Source organism: Sarcophilus harrisii, chromosome 2, assembly GCF_902635505.1.
Source record: "Sarcophilus harrisii chromosome 2, mSarHar1.11, whole genome shotgun sequence".
Lineage (NCBI taxonomy): Eukaryota > Metazoa > Chordata > Mammalia > Dasyuromorphia > Dasyuridae > Sarcophilus > Sarcophilus harrisii.
This window is the reverse complement of record NC_045427.1, coordinates 597,365,752-597,389,017: the sequence shown is the minus strand read 5'-3', so window position 1 is coordinate 597,389,017 and position 23,266 is coordinate 597,365,752. Positions and strand designations below refer to the sequence as shown.

Here is a 23,266-nt window from a genome sequence, read left to right as displayed (position 1 = left end):
AGGCTCATTTATCAAGATAGCTGAAGCTGACATTGTATATTAGAAGAAGGAGCCTTAATCTATTGAGATTTTCTTTGGGGAGTATTCACGTGATGAACCTGTAGGTCCATTTCCAAGTGAGAAAAAAGTTTATCTGTATCCTAGGGAAAGGGATACACTTTTTTTTTTTAAAATCACCAATTCAACAAATAGTTACTAAGTTTACTATTAAAAATAAAGTTTGTAGTAACTGTAGCTTTGATGTATGCAAGTATATCTGAGGAGGTTACAAAGGGGTGTGTGTGTGTGTGTGCATGCGTTTCAAATCGGTAACTAAAAATGGTCCAATTAATAACAGCTAACATTTATATAGTGCTTACTATGTGCCAGAAATTATGCTAAGTGCTTTATAATTATTATCTCATTTGATCTTTATAATAACCTTAGGAGGTAGATGCTATTATCACCTTCACTTTACAGATTAGGAAGAGAAGGAAAAAATATTTTAGATGACATATCCAGAGTTCCTGACTCCAGGCCCAGTACTCTTTCTACTGTACTATTAGGCTGCCTCTGGTTTGGGGAAAACCTCACTCAAACTTTATGTCCTACCAGTATTTTAAAAAATATTTCTATTTAGTCAGAAGACTCTGAGCTCTGAGCTCATCTCTCTCTCCAGGTTTTATAGGAGGGCTTTGAACCCAAAGGCCATTCACATTAAAGTATGAAGTTTTTGTGGATTCAGTTTCACTTTAGAAGTAAATAATCTGATACATCCTGTCCAAGTATCTAATTAGGAATGATAATTAGAGGTTATCTTGTCAGGTCTTGGACTAGTAGGATGTAGGGCTTTGGGCAAGGGATGCTCAGTTCTCCTGGGGAGATTTGGAATAAAATTTTTGGTCACCTTATCTGTAAATAAGATTATCATGATGTATTTTTATGAAGACTAGGGGACCTGTACAGATTGTGTCTGTATAGTATAGAGCTTTCTAATAAAATAAAATTTTGGTCAACTTATCTGTAAATAAGATTATCACAGTGTATTCTCATGAAGACTCAGGGGACCTGTGAAGGTTGTGTCTGTATAGTATAAAGTTTTCTAATAACTAGTGCTATCTGAAAATGAGATGGGCTATGTTGGGAGTTAAAAGATACCCCCTCACTTTAAGCCTTCAAGTGAATGTCAAATATCTACTTATCCAATAGGCTGTAAAACTTTGCATTGCATAATTCAGATAAGGATGAAAACAGATGACTTATGAAATTCTTTCCAACTCTGAGATTCAGTGATTCTGTGTATGATACAAAGCCCCTACTCCTGAGTAAGTAAAGAGAGGAAAAAAAGCTTCAATAAAGAGTCATCCTTAGTAGGGCTCCTCATTGCTAGAGCTCACAATGATGGAAGGAAAAACTTCTTAAAATTAGAGCAGAAGAGTGAAATAGGTTACTGGAAGGTAGTGGATTTCTCCTCATTAGAAGCTTTCAAGTAAAAACTGAAGGATCATCTATAAGGGGATAGAGGTTAATTCTGATCTGGTTTTATGATAGGTAACTTCTTTCTGACAGTTGAGATTTTGTGATAACTAGACTGAGACTGTCCACTTGTGCTCTGCTAAATTCTTTCCTTTAAATAAAATCTTCCTCTAATGCACTTTGGCCAATATTCTTCTAAGAGGGTCACTGGGGTCAGTCTTTTGGTTTTCCCAGTAGAGAACTCAAAACCTAAGTAGCAAGTTCTACAATCAAAAATGGTAGTAATGTTGGCCTGGTAAGGGGAAGCATATGGCTCAAGAATTTCTTTGCCAGATTCTCATGACCATTACTTGCACTATAAGGGGGGGTGTATTCTTGGAACTGATTCTTAAAATTAAATCTCTTAGGACTGATTACTTATGACTGTCCCTAGGAAGATTTTCTATTGCACCTGAAAAAACCAGCGCTTGTTTTTGTATTTTGAAGGGTAATGTAAGTTCATTTCTGGGACAAAATACTTTAGAAGATATTAATCTACATTCTAGTTTCTGTTTCACCCTAGAATATAATTCTATATATCTAAAATTTAAAGTTCTCAAAGTACAGAATAATTGAATAATTTCAAAATATCTTTGGGCACAAATTCATACTCTAAATGGCTTTGAGGCAACCCAATCAAAATTAAGGAAAGGTAGGTAGAACAGTGGATAGAATGCTGGACCTCCAGTCAGGAAGATTCATCTTCCTGAGTTCAAATCTGCTCTTAGATGCTTACAGCTGTATGATTCTGACCAAGTTACTTAATTCTCTTTGCCTCAGTTTCTTCATCTGTCAAATGAATCGGAGAAGAAAAAAGATAAACCACTCCAATATCTCTGCCAAGAAACCCCAAAATGAGGTCATGAAGAATTAGACATAATTGAAAAATGACTGAACAACAGCCATCTAAATTCATGGTTCACTGGCAGTTCATTCCTTTTTATAGTTCAAGCTAAATAAATTTTGCTTGAGGCAACAAAAGTAAAAAAAAACAAATAAAAATGTGGGTTGTTTTGACTTGTTTATCAGTGGGAACTCAAAAGTTACTCCATGAATTTGTCGAACAGAACCTGAACACTGACATACTGCTACTGCTTCAAACTCTAAGGTTTAGTCAAAAGACCTTTTGAGGGATGTTTTCAGTAGATGCTTTCAGGAAATAGTAAAAATGAGGAGGCATTTTGAAGAGTTCTCTTATGATAGAGGGATTGGATTTTTTTCTTTAAGGTACCAGGCAATGGAATTTAACCTTTATTTGGGAGACAATACGATTCTCAGATTTTTAATCAGAGAGATGATATAATTGTGTCTGTGTGCATGAGAACAGAAAATTAAGTGGGTAGAAGATAAGGATTTACTCACCATGATCATGCTAGAAAGAGACTTCCCATACAACTTCTTAAACTCATTCTTGATGAGATTTAAGTCGATCTCACTCCTTGAAACAATATTTCGGATCAGGGTACCATCCCAAGTTCCTATTCCCTGGATAAAATAGTTATAAAATAGGTATTACTTCTGGCCTTTTCAAAAGAGAGAGAAACTTAGTAGGTTTCATTTAGACTTTAGTTAATGAAACATTTCCATATTTGTTTTGAAATACAGGAATGAAATTCATTAATTTAATGTAAAGTATCACTCTCCATGATTTCTGTTCCCAACTAACAAGATTACCATTAAATTTGAACTTTTTCACTTTCTTAATAATGAAATTTGAAGATTTTAGTGGTTATTAAGTCAGTTATGTGAAAAACATCGATTAATCAAGACCTTAAAATAATAAATGACATTTGAGGACATTTTTTCCTTGTTATTTTACAAGTAAAATCTTCTTAATAAAAGTCTACCCAGACCAATTTAGTTTCAGAATAATAAAATATTGTCTTCTGGAGTCTGTGTTTGTTTTTCTTACCATATTTAAGCTGTTTTTCTTGATTTTATTTACTTAATTGTCATTTCTACTTTCTCATATAATGAGGTACTTCACATAGTGACAGTAAAAATAGTAGTTCGGCCATCATTAATGAGGGGAATAGATTGTTACAGAACCCTGTTCCATCTCACAACTATTTGTCACCCTTCTTTCAGTTTTGTTTACAAAAGTTCTTGAGGAGATTTGGTTAACAGATTTTAAGCCATTTTTTTTTTCTCTTTTTCCCCTTGATTTTTTGCTGTTTTGTGTTTTTCTCTATTATACTTGTCAATAAAGCATTGGAAATGAGTTTATACTCTAAACTAGTAGTTAAATCCCTCTTCTAAGCAAAGAGATCACTTTTTTTTTTCTTTTGGCTGAGGTAGTTTGGAAGATATCTACTTTTATACACTGGTTAAACTTCTCAAAGGGATAGTGATAATCAGAGGTAAAACTTTTGCCTTTATGTATTTGCTATCTTTCCAGTTCAACAGCTTTTAAAAATAAATTGATTTGATGCTGTTAACTTATTCAAATAGTTATTAATCCCTTTCAGTTTACAATACTCTGCTTAATGGCTTTAGAGGTATAAAATTTAAATAATACATGATTCCTGCTCTCATAGAATTGATAATCTAGTAGGAGCATCAGTCAACATCATATCCAACTATAACATCAAATGTTTTGATAAGTATGTTAGAGAGTTAGAAAACCAAGTGTTATGTAAACTCTACTAATGAAGGTCATCCCTTTTGGGGTTCAGAAAAGGTTTTCTGTAGAAGGTGGCATTTAAAATTAACTATAAAGGTTAGGTAGAAATCAAAAAAAAATAATGGAGGAGGAAACAGTAAAGTACAAAGGCAAGAAAGAGTACCTGTATCATATTCAGGGGGCAGTGAACAGACCAGTTTGGAAGTAGAGTGAAAGAGAGGAATAAAATGAAATGTCTGGAAAGTCAGTGTCAACCTATTGAAGACCATGAATGCTAGGCAGAAGAATGTGAACTTTATTTGGCAGGCCATATGATTTTTGAGTAGTTAAAGGACATGCAAAGATTGATGAGCAAGAAATAGTCTATGCGAGGGATTGTTAGGAGAGATATAGAACCCAGAGAGGAGTATATCTGTTAGAATCTTTCAGTAACAATCTAGATTGGTGATAATAAAGGCTTGCATGAGAATGGAGGCAATGGGAATAGAGAAGAGGAAATAAATGTGTCATGTCACAAATATAAAATCAATGAGACTTAGTAAATAACTGGTTAGGAGAGAGAAAAATCAGAGATAATCTCAAGGTAGAAAACATGACTGGGTGAATAGTAGTGTCTGTGAATTATAAGTCTAGAAAAAAGAATCAAAAAGCAACATGTATCCTTGTATAAGTTATAGATATTGGGAAAAGGGAATCTAGTGGAGACATTTATAGAGGTATGGTAAATAGCAGAGTTTCTGTTAAATTAGGAGGTTGAAAGCATATTGATTGAAAAGATTAAAGATTTTGGGGAGTTCACTGAGAATTGAACATTAGTCTAAAAGTCTAAAAGGTCTATAAGGTCTAAAAGGTCATATAAGATATAAGAAATGGATATCCAGCTTGGGTTGGAATTTAAATTGAAGTTCACTCAAGGAGAAACAAAGAGACATATGGTAGGCATGAGTAGGCTTTAACAAAATTATCTTGTATTTATTTTGTTTATACTATATAAATATATGCTCTACCTTCTCTCTCCATTTACCATTCCCCAATATGTTACTTTCTTGAAGGCAAGGACCGTTTTATTTACAGCTTTATAACTTCAGCCCTGCCACAAAGCCTAACACCTAATAAGTGGCTAATAAATGATTTTTGATCAATGAGCATTGGTGTTTGACCATATTTACTCAAAATGTCTCCTTGCAAAATAAAAGAACTTTTGATAAATAGAATTTAGGTAAGAGGCAGATTTTTGTTTATTGAAGATACTCAAAGCTACACACACACATACACCCAAAAAAGCCAAACCCCAAATCAGATGATTATGTTCAGTTTTCCCATAAGACCTAGGAACAAGGGACTTTGAAGAGGTTGAAAAGGAATTTGATAGGCTAAATTATTAGCATAGTCTCTCACCTTCATGGAACAGTACAGCCTCTCTGCAAAGTAACGGTGAATGTTCCTGGTGCACTTCACTAGACAAAGGGAAAGATTTTGTTAATCCTCTAGAAGTGATGATAGATGATATTGCCTAAGTTTGAAATTTGAATCTTTTATAAACATGAGGCAACTTGGGCCTTCTTAACTTAACTTCTAGGAGTGTAGATATATCTATCTATCTATCTATATCTATATCTATATCTATATCTATATCTATATCTATATTTATATATAGATATAGATATTCATGCTTCTAGGAATAATAGTTCCTCATCGTATTTTTATCATCATGATAGTGATCAGGGATTTATTTCATAGATGTAACTCCCAACAGTCAGTGTCTGGTTATGGTAAGGTGGGTATTGATAATCTAAGTTGAACCATTTTAAAAATATGACTTCAAAAAGTTTTGTTTTAGAAGAGGCCCCAACTGTAAAATGAGGGAGACTCATTACACTATTGGGAGGGTCCAGTGGATTATATGTAACAAGACCTCCTGGATTTTAATTCAAGGTTTGAGGTGGCCTTCAGCTCAACCTGGGCAATTTATGGAAAACACAGATTTGTGTTTTCGGTGTTTTTTTTCAACTCAGTTCTTTATTTATTTATTGTAACTAATATACTTGAAAAATTCTTCATTTGTATTGGCATCTTTTGTTTTTATATCACCTTCATTTCTAAATATATCCCTCCTCCTCCCACAAGCTATCCCCCTTGCATCTAAGTATAAAAAGAGAGAGAAAAAGGTCAGTTCTTTGCATTTATTCTGTATATAACTTGTACATTCCTATTTATATACACATTGTCTCCTCCATTAGAACATAAGCTTTTTGGGGGAAAGGATAGATCTTACTTTTTCTTTGAATCCTAAGCACTTCGAACAGTGCCAGATATATAGTACATATTTAATAAATTGTTGTGATTGAAATTGGATAGTATATGCAATAGTCTACATCTATAGTCCCTTATGACATAAATTTTAAAAAATTATATTTTTCATTTCTCCCCTCTGCTCTGAAAGTATCATAGTATAATGAAAATGACACTAGATTGAGCCAAGAAGTCAAGTGACTTAGTGGAAAGAAAGCTGGAATGGGAATTGAGAAGACCTGAGTGTGAGTTATTCTACAAACACTAGTTGTATGACCCTGTGCAAAAATTAACTTCTCTGCCTGTTTTTTTAATTATCATATGAGCATAATAATTATATCTACTTCCCTGAGTAGTTGTGAGGATCAAACAAGATATTTGTAGAGTGCTAAACACAAAGTAGGTGCTTAACAAGTGCTTCTTTCCTTCCTTCCTTCAATCAGCAATATAACCAAGAGAAATGAAATCAGTTCATCTCATGTGTAAAATTAGAAGAAGGGTAGTTATGTGGAAAAGAGATTAGATTTGTTCTGTCTTGTCACAGAGGGTAGAGTTTTGTATTTAATTATCTTTGGACAAATAGAGTATTAGAAACTTGAGGGCTAACAATAGTGTTCAACATATTTTTGAGTTTCAAATTTTTCTCCTTTCCTTCTTTCTCCCTGCCCAACATAGCAAGCAATCTTATATAAGCTACACATGCCAGTGTAACTTGACACTTTCTCTGTCACTTATAGCTATAGGGAATTGTTTACTGATCTAAATAATTTGTCTAGAATCACCCTGCCAATATTTATCAAAGCTGGGATCCACTATACTAAGCTTAAAAATTATTTATTGAATTTCACTTGAATCTTTTGCTTTTGTCTCCATTATTGGACCCAAGTAGATACAGCTGTCAAGAAGCAGCCTCAATCTGAAAGCCATAAGGAGTTGTAAACAATTATTGAGACTCTTCCAGTGCCTTACCCACAGTGAGCATCGCCTCCTCCAGGGAACCATGGGTCTCACTCTTAATGCTGTCTTCGATGCTCTTGTTGGCAATTTTCTGGTATTCATCAAACACTGTGAAGAAAGAATAGGGATTAGCTGGTCACAAGAATCTTTTAGGGAAAGAAAAGGGCTATAGATAAGTTTTCTGAACCAAAAATCACAATCTATGATCTAACAAAATCTTCCTTTTCTCTAATTTTTGAAATTGATTATACAAAATGCCTTATAAAGATATAGAATTTAAAGCATTTAGTTATACTTTTGAAAGAAAAAATAAATGAAAAGAAATGCAAAATTTAGCAAAAACGTCTGCCAATTACTATAATGTTTTTGAGGTTACTCACTGAACATTATTCCCTTTCAAGCATGCTACATTCTTGAACTTTTTGCTTTATATATTTGACATTCTATTTCCAATCTTATGGTCTTCGTCTACACCCATTCTTAGAATATATTCCATTTTCACTTCTGTCTCCTAGAATTTCTAGCTTCCTTAAGTTCTAGTGCCATCTCCTCTAAGATACTACAAGAACTTGCTAATTATTAGTATCCCTCATACAAATTAGTATCCCCCATATGTATTATTAGTATCTCTCAACTTTTGCCAAAATTACCAAGAATTACTTATATTTTTGTATACAGTTTCCATTTGCATCTATGAATACAAATTTCTATTTTTTTTCTCTCAATAGACTACAGGCATCTGGAACACATTAAGTACTTTGGTTAATTTTTGTTGACTGTTGGAGTTGGTTCCCCTGATTCTTATTTGAAGAACTTAACTTGCTCAGTAATTGTTTAATTCATCTTAAATTTTAAGGTGAATTTTTTAAATACATCAATAACTTTCATTTATTTTTTGCTCTATGTTTTACAAGACCCTTTCCTCACAGTCAAGTTGAAAAAAAGGTATTTCCAAGTATTATTAGTTCCAAATTGTTAACGGAGTCAGATAATGAGTCACCTGCTAGTAAAATTAAGAGTCAAACTCAGAACTCCTGATTTCAAGTAAAGCTCTTTATTTGGTAGCCTGGCAGAGTGGAAAATGCACTGGTCAACAACGTCAAGAAAGCTGGAATTGGGGTTCCAAGTCCAGTACAGACTAGCTGTGTGATCTTAGTCTCAGTCCTAAATCTGTTTCTATTTCTTAAACACTTTCTATATAATTTTCAATTTGATCCCAAGATGGTAGAGGTAAAAACACAAAATAAAACAAAAAAGTTAGGTACTTTTATAGATAAGAGACTTCCTAATGGACGCTGAAGAGAAACGGAGGTGGTTTGTGGATCTTTCCAGGTTATCATGAAGTACAATTACAGCGTTACAAATTTAGAGCCAGAAAGGATCTTGGAGGCCATGACTCCAAACCCTTCATTTTATAGATGAGGAAACTGACTGAGAGGGAGAAGTTAAGTGATGTGTCTAGTGTTATGCAATCTGAGACTGGATTTGAACTCAGTTCTTCCTGGCCCCAAGCCCAGAGCTCTAACTTTTCCCCATCCTTGATGCCTCATAAAGCATGATGCTAAGAAAGAATATAGCATTGTGTGATTCTAATTCACTTCTCCCTCTGAGATTTATTTGGCTCAACTATAAAAAATAAATAATACATTTGCATTACCTTTCTCACAAGATGATTGTAAGGAAAAGTGCTTTGTAAATATTAAAGCAATACGTAAATGAGAACCATTATTAATTCAAATGTTCAAGAACTCCTGATTTTGTTTGTGTGACTACTTTTTCTACTGATGCAGATAGCCATCCATCTATACTTTAGGAGATAGCCTTTCTTTCTGGAGTTGTGAGTGAAATAATTATCACTTGATAGCAACCTCCCAGTAACACATCTCTTCAAATTTAGCTAGAAATATATCTCTGTATTGAGAATTTTTCTATCTGGTTGGGACTTAAGTTGCCTCTTTGTCACAACCTTTGGGAACACAGGATCATTTTCATACCACAATATAAGCACTAGAGGGGATTCAGTAGAGGGAGCAATAATTCCTTTTATATCACTCTGCCAGAGAACAATCCTGAGTTTGAAGGACTGTGGTAATACTCCTCCATGGAATTACTTCTATTCTAATAGAGGATTCCATTACTTTGTTAGTCTCCCATAAAATCGAGAAGGTGTTTGGTATTGCAATTAGAAAGACCTGAGTTCAAATCTAGCCTCAGACACTTACTAACTGGGCAAATCACTTTCTCGTCCTCACTTTTCTCTTAATGGGGATGATAAAGTACCTAATAGCACCTTCCTCTCAGAGGTGTTGTGAGGATTAAATAAAATAATATTTATGAAGCACTTTGCAAACTTTTAAGCATATTTAAATACTAGCTAGTATGATTATTGTTATCATCAACAATTTACTTAGCTGAGTTCTTAGGATCTCTGGATGATGTTCTTCTAGATACACTAGGCTATATGAAGATGGCCAAATACTCTGTGCTCATTAAACTGTGACCCTAGGCTGAAACCTTTATCTCTTTCCAGGTGGACCTGCTCCAAATCTGTAGCATCTCTCTGCAGTTTGATAGCTTCACTGGCTCTAGAGGAATTCCTGTATCTTAGCTGCATCAATCCTGACCAATATTAGTTGAAGAGACTTAACTCTGAGGGATGAATGGGGGTAAGAGCTGAGAATTTTAGTTTATAATTCTAGAAATCCCAATTCTGTTTAATAGCTATAACCCATTCCCACACAGACACTGCCCAGATATGAGGGACTGAACATATCACTTTCCATTTGCTTTAGATTTATCCTATCTTGATGTGATTCATGTGAAAAGTTGGATGTGATGGAGATTCAGGATTTGAACAGGTCCACAGCCAAAGCAGAGCTCACCGATAGCCCTATGGAAGCTTAGTTAGCACAGTGTTGGGCACATAGAAGACACTGAAGAAATGTTTGTTGACTGACTGTAGGAGTATGAAAACACTACAAAGAATGCTCTGTACCTCTCATCAAGTGGGTGGCGCTCCGGGTGCAAAGGATGGTGATAAATTTCATCTCATCAGTACCCTGTATCTTTTCTCCAGCTGCATAGAGATCCTAATAGCACAAAGAACATTTATTTACAATGTGTTTGTCAGCCCCAACAATATCTACTTGTGAGAAAGTCTAGAAAGTGAAAGAAAAGTATTATGATGGAGAGCATTTGAGTCACCATCATGGAGGGAGAAGCAGAAGGGATTTTGTTATAGGAGTAAATGTTCTAGAAATGCTTGTTTTGCTCCATGAATTGAAAATAAAATATTTTTTAAAAGGGATAAGTGTTCTCTATGTGGTTCTAATGGGGGAGCTTTTTAAAAAGTGATCAGTGTGGATGCAGAGGGCACTCACTGACTGGGTGAGCCTTTCTGAGCAAGGAAAGTGATAAATAATAGTTTGAACTATGTTGTTGTTCTGTCATTACAGTTGTGTCCAACTCATTGGACTCATGTAGATTCTAGGCACTGAATCACCTGGCTGCCCTTTTAAGCTATGTTGGGAAAGAATATAAAAGAATTAGGACTGCCTTTTGACTTGGGTAGGACAATGGATGACAGAAGGAAGACAGAATGATTCAGTGTCTCATTGTGGGGTGGAGGTGATCCTGCTTTCGTAAAAGTTCTGCCATCAGTGTGCAAAGGAGGCAGTTGGTTGAATTGAGAAAAGTTTTGGACAGGCCATCAGAAGAATTGGTTCTTGTCTAACTTTATTGATTGGACAGGTCATTCCCCCTCAATAGACCTCAGATTTTCTCTGATTCTAAGGTTCTAAATATAATAATAAAAGATCTCTACAGATATTCATCATGTTCCATCTCTGCCACCTACAAGTTATGTGACTCTGGGCAAATTCTATAACCTCTCAGTGCTCCAAGCCAAATGTTTAATATTTAAGACGTAGACCAGGTTTGGATGTCCATTGGTACAGGGAGTTTCCTGAATGGAAATTTCCCCATAACAGTGAAATCACAGATTGGTCTAAAGAAATAAAATTTGCCTACAGAAGAGGTGGGAGGTAAACAGTATGGTGTCTGCATATGTTTGTGTGTGCAAAGAGTATGTGTGTATGTGTGTGTGTGTGAAGGATGTAGGGAAAATAATCTCTAGGGAAGCAATGGTGAGGCTCATGAGTAGGTTGGACTAGCTATACTCTGAGATCCTTTAGAACTTACTTGGGCAAAACCATTAAAAATGAGAAAGTATCAAGGAAGTAATAAAATTAAATACCAAGAGGGAAATAACATAGACAAGTGGTCTAGCTTTGGAACTAACATGCTAAGTGTACTTTTAAATATTAAAATTATATGTCATAGAGGCTTGAACTTTTATATTCTGTTTTTTTTGTTGTTTGCATATAGAAATGCCCATATTTTCTAGTGTTTGACAAATTTAGAATAATAAAAAATTCATTTAATAATTAAAAAGTTTACCTGTGCATCCTGGAGTGCCAGTCCTGGATCCACAAAACCACTCATATCATCTCTACTGCCCTGGAAGAGGAAAAAAGTAGTTTTTTTTAAGGCAATGGAATCTTTCCACCTGACCCCAGATTAGATTTGAAGCTGAGCCTGAACCCTACATTCCTACCCTTGGCTAACCTTGTAGTGACAAAATAAGTCTGCACTCTTCCATTCATTGACATTGGAATCACCAAAGGTTTTCCCTCTCTGATTGACCTAGCTCTCTAACTTAGGTCTTCTCAGGGAACCAGACTTGTAGACTCATAGTTGCTTAGGGACCATCAGAAATATAAACCCCTTCTTACTTGTAGAAGGCAGACCAGGATTCTTTCCAGGTATCCACTGGTGTCTGATTTAATATCTTCTTCCAGGTTGGAACCATATTCTACAAGGCAGAAACTCAGGAGGGTTAATGATATTGGTCCAAATTTATATAGCACTTTAAAGTATAAAAGCACTTTTTCTCCTGTGATGAAATGACCCTGTGAGATAGGTATGCTTAGAAAAAAATGTCAGATTTAGAACAACTGGAGCCTGGGGAGTTAGAACAAGAAGGGATTGTAGAAGCCATTGAGACCCTTCCATTTTATAGATGAGGAAACTGAGGCTGAGAAATCAAGTGACTTGTCCAAAATCACAGTTAGTAAATGTCTGAGACAACATTTGACCATCTAGCACATTAAAGATAGGGAAATTGAACCCTGGGGAGACTGTGACTTGCTTAATACTCCAGAACTAACAGTAAAAGAGTTGGGATTTGAATTCAAATCTTGTGACATCAAATACAAGAATATGTTGTACTGCTCATTGCCGTGTTGGTGGGCAGCAAAATCTTTCTGTTTACATCATCGTGCAATGAAGAGAGCCCTTGACATAGATTCATGCATACGTTTTGCAAAATCCATTGGTTTTTCTACAAATGTAATTTTGAGCCAGTCCATATCCTCCTTAACCTTCTGTTTCTTAATTTGTCAGATGACAGACTATATGGCTGTGTTCTTTGATTTTCTGTCAGGTTTTTAGAACCACATCTATCACCATACTGAGTCTGAACGTAGTCTCTTGAGAAGTTCAGCATTTTTCTACTCTTGCCATGGCTTGAAGAGCAACACTCCTGTTCATAATTCTTTCTTCTCATTGAAATTGGTCTGCATAATTTGTATTATTTTTCTGAAGCCTATCGAGCAAGTTTTCCCTAAGATTTGTCTATGGCTTTCATCTTAGTTCCCTTTCTTTACAAGACAGTGGGACAGAGAACACAGGCTTTATCATTTGCACATGTCACTAATTATTAGTCCGTATCTTAGTGAAAAAACAAGAGGAGGCAGCTAGGTGGCTCAGTGGATAGACTGATGGACCTGTAGTCAGGAAGACCTGAATTGAAATCCAGTCTCAGACATTATAAGCTATGGGATTGTGGGCAAATCATCTAACTTTTGGAGAAGAAAATGGCAAACCATATCAATATCTTTGCCAAGAAGATCCCATGGACAGTCTGGTCCACTGGGTCATGAAGAATCTGACACAACTAAAAGACTGAACAACAACAACTTAGTAATCGATTTGTTAGTAATTTGAGGCAGTCCTTACATTACTATGCCCTGGGAGAGAATGCCATTTTAATTCTCATTTTTTCCCCTTCTAGACAAGCTGTTATTAATCAGAAAAATCTATTAAGTACTGGAGGGAAACCATTTAAAATTATAAAAATAGCCTTCACTGGCTATAAAATATAGTAATGAATATAAAAGCAATTTGCAATTTACTTGGAAAAATACAATTTCTGTGAAAAAAATCCCCCAAATAAAATAGTTGGTACAATAGATGGTAAGCAGATTTGTTGCAAATAAAAAGGATATTGGCTAGATAATTGCTAAAGTCTCTAGAGACAACATTCTATGATTTTTTTTACTTTTATATAACATTATATAGATCTTTACTTTCCCAAAGTGTTTTACCCTCTGACAGCGGATAACTTCCATCTCCCCATATCTTTGTCTCTATTATTACTAAGCCTTCTCATTGGTGAATTACTTTCAGTAACTGCCATGTGAATCCATGACATGAGGTGCCAATGGTATGGCTACAATGATTCTTACCTTCCTCATAAGCTTTCATGATTTCCCTAAGCTGGGCTTTGGTCCGAGATGCCAAGATCTCAATGATGACTCCTTCTTTGGTTCCTATGCCCTAGGAAGAGAAAGAAATTCCACATAAGAGTAACTCCTAGCAAATGGCAGCCTTTGGTCAGATTGGGAGATAATATGAGAGACAGGTTCTTAGGGCGGTAGAGTGTTGTACATGGGTATATTTCAATGAGAAAAAGGAGAGGGGGAGAGAGAGAGAGAGAGAGAGAGAGAGAGAGAGAGAAGACAGAGACAGAGAGAAAAGAGAAGAAAGACAGAGACACAGAGAGAGAGAGATAGAGAGAGAGAGAGAGACAGAGAGAGAGAGAGAGAGAGACAGACAGAGACAGAGAGAAACAGAGACAGAAACAGAGACAGAGACAGAGAGAGAGAGAAACAGAGACACACAGAGAGAAGCAGAGACAGAGAGAAAAAGAGAGACAGAGAAAGAGTTTATGTGCACATAGGTGTTTTCAAATTTAATGTGTTTCTTGGGTCTGGCAAATGATTTTTTTTTTTTTGCATCTACACCAGCCGCAATATTGGTAACTTTATAATGTAAGTTGTTTGAAAACAAGAGACAGCATCAATCCTTCCACCCTATGGCAGACATTTACTAATTGTCTGCCATGGAGGATGCAGAAGGTCAAACATTCATCCTCCTTGTGGGAAGCTGACACCTCAGGCCACATCTGGATGGGCAGCATTTCAGCTGATTCTTGACAGGATTTTACCATTGTTTCAGTTACCTTTATGGCATCGTGTAATTCCTTGGCTTCGTATTTGTATGGTGGGTACATGAGAGCTATGATAAGTCTCTCAAACTTGCCACTCAGTTCAGATTTCAAGGTCTCAGTCAGATCCTGGTGTAACAAGAAAACAACAAGATGCTCCATCAGAGAGAATCTGGCTCCTACACATTTCCTTGCCGTTGCCAGTTTTTAGGAAAGAAGCCAGAAAGACCTTGCTAGTTCATCCCCCTTCATCTCTTTCTTCAGGACCACGTTGCCCAGATGCCTCTCTGGTTCAGATGCTCTATCACTAATATTAGCTCATCAGAAGTGGATGCAATGCCATTTAACCTTGGACTTTGTTAGCTAAAGCGATAGCATTGCAGTCTTGCCCTCTTGGGACTGTTCTCCTATCTTCCGGTGAGCTCCTTTGACCTGTATATGTTCTGCATTGTTTCTTTATCCAGCAAATATGAGTCAGCCTTTTTATCTTATCCTCTACCAGTGGCCATTCCTGAATCACTCCATCAAAGGAACTTGAGATTAGCCAATCAGAATGAATGCAGAGGGAAGCAGAGTCAGGCTGCTAAGCCTTTTGGCACAAATGTATTCTCCTGACAGCACCTCCAAAGCAGATATATGGGTCAAGTAATAGCTAGAGTACTAGACTTCGAGTTAGGAAGAACTATATTTGAATATTACTTTTGAGCCACCTCTCCTGAATTTCAGTTTCTTCATCTGTAAAATGGGAATAATAAGGGCATCTATCCCTCAGGGTTGTTCTGAAGATCAAATACATATAAGGTACTTTTCAAACCTTAGAGCTCTATATCAATGTTAGTTGTTAATATTAATTGTCAGAATTAATTTGACAAATCAATGGACCCTTGAAATTCCACTCAGTGGGAAAGGGGAGAGTCTTCTTGCTAATTTGGAGAATCATTGAGTCACAGTGATTGCTTTTTTTTTTTTTTAAATAAACTAGCATTTGTGTGGTGATTTTTAGATTTTTGGAGTTCTACAATTATTATCTCATTTTATCCTTATAAAAATCTTGGAAGTTTAATATTATTATTATTATCTCCATTTTACAAATGAGGAAACTGAGGTAATCATGTAATTATTAAGTATCTGAGATAAGATTTGAGCTCAAGTCTTCCTGAATTCAGGGCCAGAGCTGGCAAAGCTGTTATTATTTACATTTTATGGACTTAGGGCTGGAGACTGTGGATGTAATTATATCTGATTTGATTCCTCTTGTTCTAACATAGAGCTGCATTACCCAAATGGGTAACCAGGCAATTTAGTATGATAATAATAATAATAATACATTTCTATAGCACTTTAATGTTTGCAAATTTTATCTTATTTGTTCTTCATGATAACCCTGGGAAGTAGTTGCTGTCATTATTCTCATTTTGCAGATTAGGAAACTGAATCAGACAGAGTTAAATGACTTGCCCAGGATCACAGTCCAGTAAATGTCTGAGGCCAGATCTCTGGACACCAAGCGCAGCCCTGGCACTGCCTTCCAAAGCTGGCAAGGGAAGGGACTGGCTGGCAGGAGGCCGTGTGGCCACCTTTCTTACCTTTCCATACCGACACTTGAACGCTTTAGCGATCTGTTGCCGCTGTGTGTTGCTCCTCTTGGTGAGAACGTCAATGATGGCTTGCTCGTTGGTTCCTGTTGAGGAACAAGAAAGTTTGATTAGCATGAGGCAACTGATGTTTGCAAGCAGAGCCTCCATAGCTTCATCAATAAATTACTTAGAAACGAGTAGTTGTTGGGGAAGTTTGTAGTCACTGCCTTGGACTCCCAGCTGCAGCGCCGGGCACTGGATGATCCCATGAGCAATCCTGCAGGACTCAGCTTAGAGACCTTTCTGGACAACTTGCCCTACTAGTATATATTCTACATATTTTTTCTCTGCTTATAGACATACATATTGTTTCTTCTGTTATAGCGTAAGCTCCTTGATGTCAAAGGTCATTTCATTTTTGCCTTTGTTTTACTCTCAGCATTGAACACAGCACCTTGACACAAAGAAGGCATTTAATAAATGCTTATTGATTCATTGATTGATCGATTTTTCTCTCACATTTCTAGTCAAGGCTACTGTAAAAATTAGCTTGTAGCAGTTAATACTGATTTTTAAAGACTTCCTTTAGAACAATGTTACCTTAATTACATCAGAGAAGAAGAGAATGTCCCGGGATCCATCAGAAATTGGTGCTCTATAGAAACAATAAGACCTGTTCACTCACTCTCATCACTTACTAGCTGTGAATTCAAAGGCAAGACATTTAATTTTCTCTGAGACTCAGTTTCTTTACCTGTAAAATGGGAATAATAATAGTTATACCACCTATAGGATTCAAAACTAGGAAAGAACTTAGAGGTTATGTCTTTCAACCTCTTTGTTTTACAGACGAGGAAACTAAGAAAAAGCCTGGTAGAGATGGGACAAGAACCTGAATCTTCTAGATCTCAGGCCAAAGATCAGTCCCTAGCCCCAGGCTGTGACTTTCCTTCCTCTAAGGGTTCCTTGATCTTAATAAGGCTGCATAAGTGTCAGTTATTATCCTCAGCCTTCACTCCTGAAATCACTATCTTGTGTACTGCCTAGAGGGAGAGAGGTGAATGTGGAATTTGAATGCAGTCTCTGTAAGTGGAAGACAAGAGTGAGGGAAGATCACTCAAGTCCTCTGAGTTGGGCTTTTGTCCTCCACCCTTTTGAGTTCTGGATCTACGATTTTATGATCAACTCAGAAAAAAAATCTTTCACCTTATTCCAAGAAGATGAGAAGTAACATTTCAGCTGATGTCAGCCTCGTCACAAAAGCAGAGAGTTTAATATGTTATTAAAAGGCAGAAAGTAAGATGAGCCACTTGGAATTTAGCACTATCCCACAAGCTCATCTTGATGCAAAACCTCACATTTTCTTGCAAGAAAGCCTTAGGAGATGGCCATAGAGAATTATTTCTAACTATTTCTGCCTCCAAACTGCTGGACTCATGGTATATGAATGCATGTATATATGTGTAGGTACATACATATGTCTATGTATAAGTAAATATGCATATATGTGTGTATCATGCAGCATACATATGCACAAATGTACATATATCATCACAAGTACATACATATGTATGTGTCTGTATGTACATGTACACATGCATATAGATTTGCATAAACATCTGTATGTGTATATGTGTGAATATATGCATGCATATAATTGTATATATCTATATGTATGTATAGATATGTACACATATGGGCATGTATGTATAATCAGAGAAATGATTATTAGTCACCAATAATTTGGGGAGATCCAGAGTTATCTCCTTTTGTCAAAGTCCTGATTTAAAAAAATAAAAAGTTCAGTCTCTTGAATTTTACTGATAATGAGACTGAATTAACTCTCCTCAATCTTGGTCAGACCCCAAGCGGCTTTATAAGGAATTCAATCTAACGTGGGAAACCCACAGTCTTCTACTCAGCTTTGGGTGGGGATAAATTCTTTGATTAGATGGCTCAAGGTGTCCAAGGGTGACAAATGTCATTTTCAGCCCCTCATTTGAATAGAGCCCAACAATTGTCACTATGCTAACCAATCAGAATTGCTTGCCATTTTTCTTCTCAAAAAAACAAATAAGCCCTGAGTCTGCTACCCTGATGGTCTTTAGTCTAAGACAGATGATAATTCTTTTATTAACAATGTTATTAATGATTAATTATTGTAATTATTAATACAATGATTAACTTACTCAGAAACTGTTTCTCAAGTCTTTTAAATTACTATACACATATATGCAGAGAGACATTTATAGAAATACACACATATATATACACATACATATACATACACACATATATATATACCTACATAGATATAATATATATACATAATACATATAGTTATCTATATATAGATACATGCACACATGTATGTAAAATATACATACATACATACTATCTCTCTTTCTCTCTCACAGACACTCCCCCCCCCCATATTCCCTTTATATGTTTATACTAATCTTTCCATTTCAACCCAACTTGACACAATAATTGGTTGTTGTTGATTTGGTCAAAACCTGTGACTTAATTCTTGTATTGATCTCCAGAGTGAGGAAACTTAACTGCTTTGAAGTTTCTAATCTTAGAAAGTAGCCCAAAGGCATTTGGAGACAAAGCTGTGTTAGAATTACCCAATAGGTATGTGGAAAGACAGGATTTAAATCCACACTTTCCTCAGTTCCTTGTCCAGTCTATTTACTATTCCCATGCTGCCTCTCTATAGAATAGTTAATTCTTTGAAAACAAATAAAACCACTTAGGATGACCGCAAAATAATTTTTCAACGGTAGGGCTGATTATGTGACAACTCACCAATTCCTTTCATGGCCGTGTACAGAGTTTCAGCATCAGGGTCAGGGTTAAAGTGGGGGCTGCCTTTCACAGTGATAGCTTCTTGCTCAACCTGGGAAGAAATAGAATGATCATTCCATCATCTCTGGTTGTAGCCAGACCAGGCACATTATCTGGAACCTGTATCCCTGTGGCATTTGGTTCAGAAGCCAATATACTCAAGAATATATAATAAACAGGGAATCTGCAAATTACAGCAATTTTGGGAGCTCTCAAGGTTCCTTTCTGGAAGGAAAAGTGAGACTTGAATTAATTTTCCTTTCTTAGACTCTGCCTTTCAAACTCAAAACGACAAGGGTTTATTAGGTACCCATTAAGCACCAGGCACCAGAACAGAAAGATAAAATACAAACTGATACTTGCTCCTGGGAAATTTCCATTTTATTTGCAGAGAACATTATCTTTTCATTCTTTCTTCACTTTTCTCTACCAACCTTCCCATTCCCATCTTCCTCCTCCTTTTGGTAAAGGACTTTCCCTTTGGTCTCATAGAATACTTTGGTCTGCAACTTGAATGTGTTTAGGGGGTAACACTATGTATTACACTTTTCTGTATTTGTGTCTTGTTCATGAAAGCTTCCAGACAGGCACCATGTTTTAGTTAAGTATAATAGCTCTTCCAGCACATAACACAGCATACAACTTACCTTAGGTCCTTAATAAGTGTTTGTAATAAGGGTCTAAATAATAATTCCCTCCGCACTTGATTTACCTTCTGCCACTGAAGTGATGTTCAAGGGAAGTAAATTGCCTAAGTACTAAGATAATGGGCAAAGTGGACTAACTGCTGGACTTGGAATCAGGAAGACATCTTCACAAGTTAAAATCTAGCCTCAGACACTTACTAGCTGTGTAACTTTGGGCAAATCACTTAACCCAGTTTGCCTTAGTTTCCTCATCTGTAAAATGAGATGGAGAAGAAAACGGCAAGAAAATGAGGTCCATGAAGAGTCAAATGACGCAACCACAAGATAATTGAAAGAGACTTGTCTACCTAAAGGCATAACTTATTAATATGGTCTTGGTTCTTCTTTGCATGTGGCAAGAGGATGACACAGTGACATTCCCCATCCAGGCCAAAAATACCGAAAAAAAAAAAGATTTCCCAGATAATCTCTACTAGCATCTATCATTCAAGTTTGGGGAGACATTTCAGGGTCTCAAATTCATTTGCAGGAAACATCAAATTCCAGACCCTTAAAATGATGATAGCTTGCATTTACATATCATTTTAAAGTCTGCAAAATGCTTTACAAATATTACCTCATTTGTTGTCACAACCACCCTGGGAGATGGGTTATTATTATTATTATTATTATTATCCCCTCCATTTTACAGATGAGGAAACTGAGATACAGATTAAGTGACTTCTCTGAAGTTACACAGTAAGTGTCTGAGGCTGGATTGAATTCAAGTTTTCCTGAATCCAGGTCTTGCTCACCTAACCTACCAAGAAGTATTTTAAATTCCAACACTTTAATTTGGGATCATTTCTCAGATGTTTGTGTTTTATCTTCTTATTCTCATTGCATTGATCAATGCTCATTACAGGTTGTTTACCACTTTTCACTGTACCCTGTACCAGTTACCTAACAGGATGGCAAAGATCATCTTGTCTTTCCTGAATGCTGATGCTTTCCAAATGTCCTTGAGGCATTGATGGTGAGCCTAGCAGAGAGTGTTCTGGGACAAAGTCAGGGAATATCCTTAGGCACAATCCTGATTGTGCTATTCAAAAAAAAAATTATTCTGCTGCTCAAAATCTTGCAGTGACTCCTCAGTAAGTACAAAATCAAGGTTAAGTTCTTTAGACTGTCATTCAACACCATCCACAATCTGACTGCAACCCATCTTTCTTACCTTACTTTCCACTATTCCTCAGTCTAGTCTGAACTCACTGTTGTATGAATCTGTCTCTCACATTCCCTTCTCTATATCTGGAATCTCTCTCTCTTCCACAACACATATTTTCTTCTGTCTAAGTTTTATTTTTTTTAAAAGTCTGTATCAATTGCCATTTTGTCCACGAAGCAATTTTATTATTTATTTTTGGACAGAACCAGTAATTTCATGGGCACAAGGAACCCCTACTTCCAGTACATATTTTAACACCTGCGTTGTGACAAAAACATCTTAGAGGTGCCCAAGGCCCCCGAGAAATTAAATGGATTTGTTTAGGGTCACACACTCAATATGTGACTGATGTGGAATTTTAACCCAAGTCTGTCCTAATTTCTAGGTTAGTTTCCTAATCAAAAGGTACCATCTTGGAACTCTTTCTGGTGCTATTCAGTCATAAATGCTTGTAATTTCTTAGCAGCTCTCATAGACCACAGAAAGTATAAAAAAGGTACATACAGTACACACTTTGTTTATAATTGTTTATCTAACCTGCTAGACTATAAGAACCTGGAGGACAGCCTCTACCTTATTCTTCTCAATTTCTCACTTAGCATCTAGTCTAGTAATTTGCATTTAATTTAGTTTAGGTTTTTTTTTTTTGTTGTTGTTTTTTAGTTATATTTAACTCTTCATTACCTCATTTGGTGTTTTCTTGGCAAGAAAAATGTTTGAAATTTCCTTCATCAACTCATTTTACAGATAACGAAGCTGAGGTAAACTGGACTAAGTGACTTGCCTGGAATTACACAGCCAATAAATAAATATTTGAGGCTATATTTGAACTCAGGTCTTCCTGACTCCAGGCCCAGTGCTTTTCCACTGCAGCACCTCGCTGCCTTACGTTTAGAAGTTACTTATTAAATGTCTTTTGACTCCAAGCTCAAAGATAAATTATTAAGGTTAAATGAGAGGGGTGGTCTTTTAAATGACTGGATATGGAGTCCGGTTGGAAACTGGGCCAGAGGAGACAAGAGAAACCTTGAATTTTACACAGGATCTTGGCAGAGAAGGAGTCCACTTGTATATTTTACTCAGCACTGGGTCCAGGAATGAACCTCGTTTTATTGAAAACCATTGTACTTCACTCTGCTTTTGTGTATGGTTTTCAGAGCACCTTCTCACATTTTATCTCATTTCTACTTTCACAACAACTTTGCTCAGTAGACAGGGCAGATATTTTCAGTTTAGTTCCATTTGACAAATGAAGGAAACTGATGATCAGAGACAACATATATGACTCAAGATCAAATGGCTTGCACAAATAATAACTGATAGAGATCCTCTGATGGCAGCTCTAGAGTTCTAGAGACAATCCATTTGGAGAGCTCTGACACTCATCTGTTTTGCTTCTTGTTCTCTGCTGTAAGAATTGGTGTGTGTGTGTGTGTGTGTGTGTGTGTGTGTTGGCTTATGTGTCTGCATAGTGGTGGGATGTCAGGGGAGCAGGGGTGTGTGCAGGTGTGAAAGTGGCTGGTTTATGTGTTGTGTGTGATTGTGTATGGACGGTTGGTAAGGGAGACAGGTGCCATCCGGGGTAGCGTGCATGGTGGGTGTGGTTCCGTGGCCTGTTTGGGGTATGCTCAGTGTCTGTTATACAGAGAAAGGGATGGGAACAGAGTCATCGTAGTGCCATTGTCCTCCCACTCCATTCCCCCAGCCACAAAGATTGCCCAAGAACTCTGTCTCTGAAAGGTGTTCCTGCCACTCCCTGTTTCCTTTTCCCTTAGGAATGTAGGCTGGCCCATAATCCCCTTCTCTACACAGCTTGGGAAAAGACTTTTAGGGTGGGGTTTTCCTCTATCTCTCATTCAGAATAGAGTTTTCTTCTTGAAAAGAATGTCTAGCCCACAAGGGCCATTGCAAAGCCTTCACCAAGGGAGAGCCATCTGAGCTGGCACTCACTGATCCAGAGCTGAAGACTGGGGATAGGGCTGATGACTTATAGGGTTTAACATTAAAAAGATGTTGAGGTTGGGGGTGGGGTGAAACAGGAATCTAGAATTTATGAAGAGGGATATGATTTAATGACCCAAACCGAGAGTTCCCGATTTTTTATCCTCATTGTGCTAAATAATTTTCCATGAAATTTCTTAGTCTTTTATGAGAAGCCACTACCTAGACAGTAATGGACAAAGGCACTAGCAATTTCCCAAGGTTTTAGAGGCTGATCCAAGCAGAAATATTTTATAGAATAAATGTGACTCAGTCAAGCATGTCTATACA

At 36.6% G+C, this 23,266-nt stretch overlaps 1 protein-coding gene across 1 annotated transcript in view; it reads right to left on the bottom strand.

Moving 5' to 3' along the window:
* Window positions 1–23,266, bottom strand: part of LOC100913627 (annexin A8) — a 29,985-nt gene that overhangs the window by 4,427 nt on the left and 2,292 nt on the right. The window contains exons 3-12 of the mRNA XM_003755170.3: window positions 19,103–19,193; window positions 16,301–16,395; window positions 14,730–14,843; window positions 13,954–14,044; window positions 12,160–12,239; window positions 11,825–11,884; window positions 10,362–10,455; window positions 7,379–7,474; window positions 5,516–5,574; window positions 2,857–2,979 (exon numbers count right to left, since the gene is read on the bottom strand). Of these exons, the coding sequence (XP_003755218.1) occupies window positions 2,857–2,979; window positions 5,516–5,574; window positions 7,379–7,474; window positions 10,362–10,455; window positions 11,825–11,884; window positions 12,160–12,239; window positions 13,954–14,044; window positions 14,730–14,843; window positions 16,301–16,395; window positions 19,103–19,193 (903 nt within the window). The remainder of the gene's footprint in view (window positions 1–2,856; window positions 2,980–5,515; window positions 5,575–7,378; window positions 7,475–10,361; window positions 10,456–11,824; window positions 11,885–12,159; window positions 12,240–13,953; window positions 14,045–14,729; window positions 14,844–16,300; window positions 16,396–19,102; window positions 19,194–23,266) is intronic.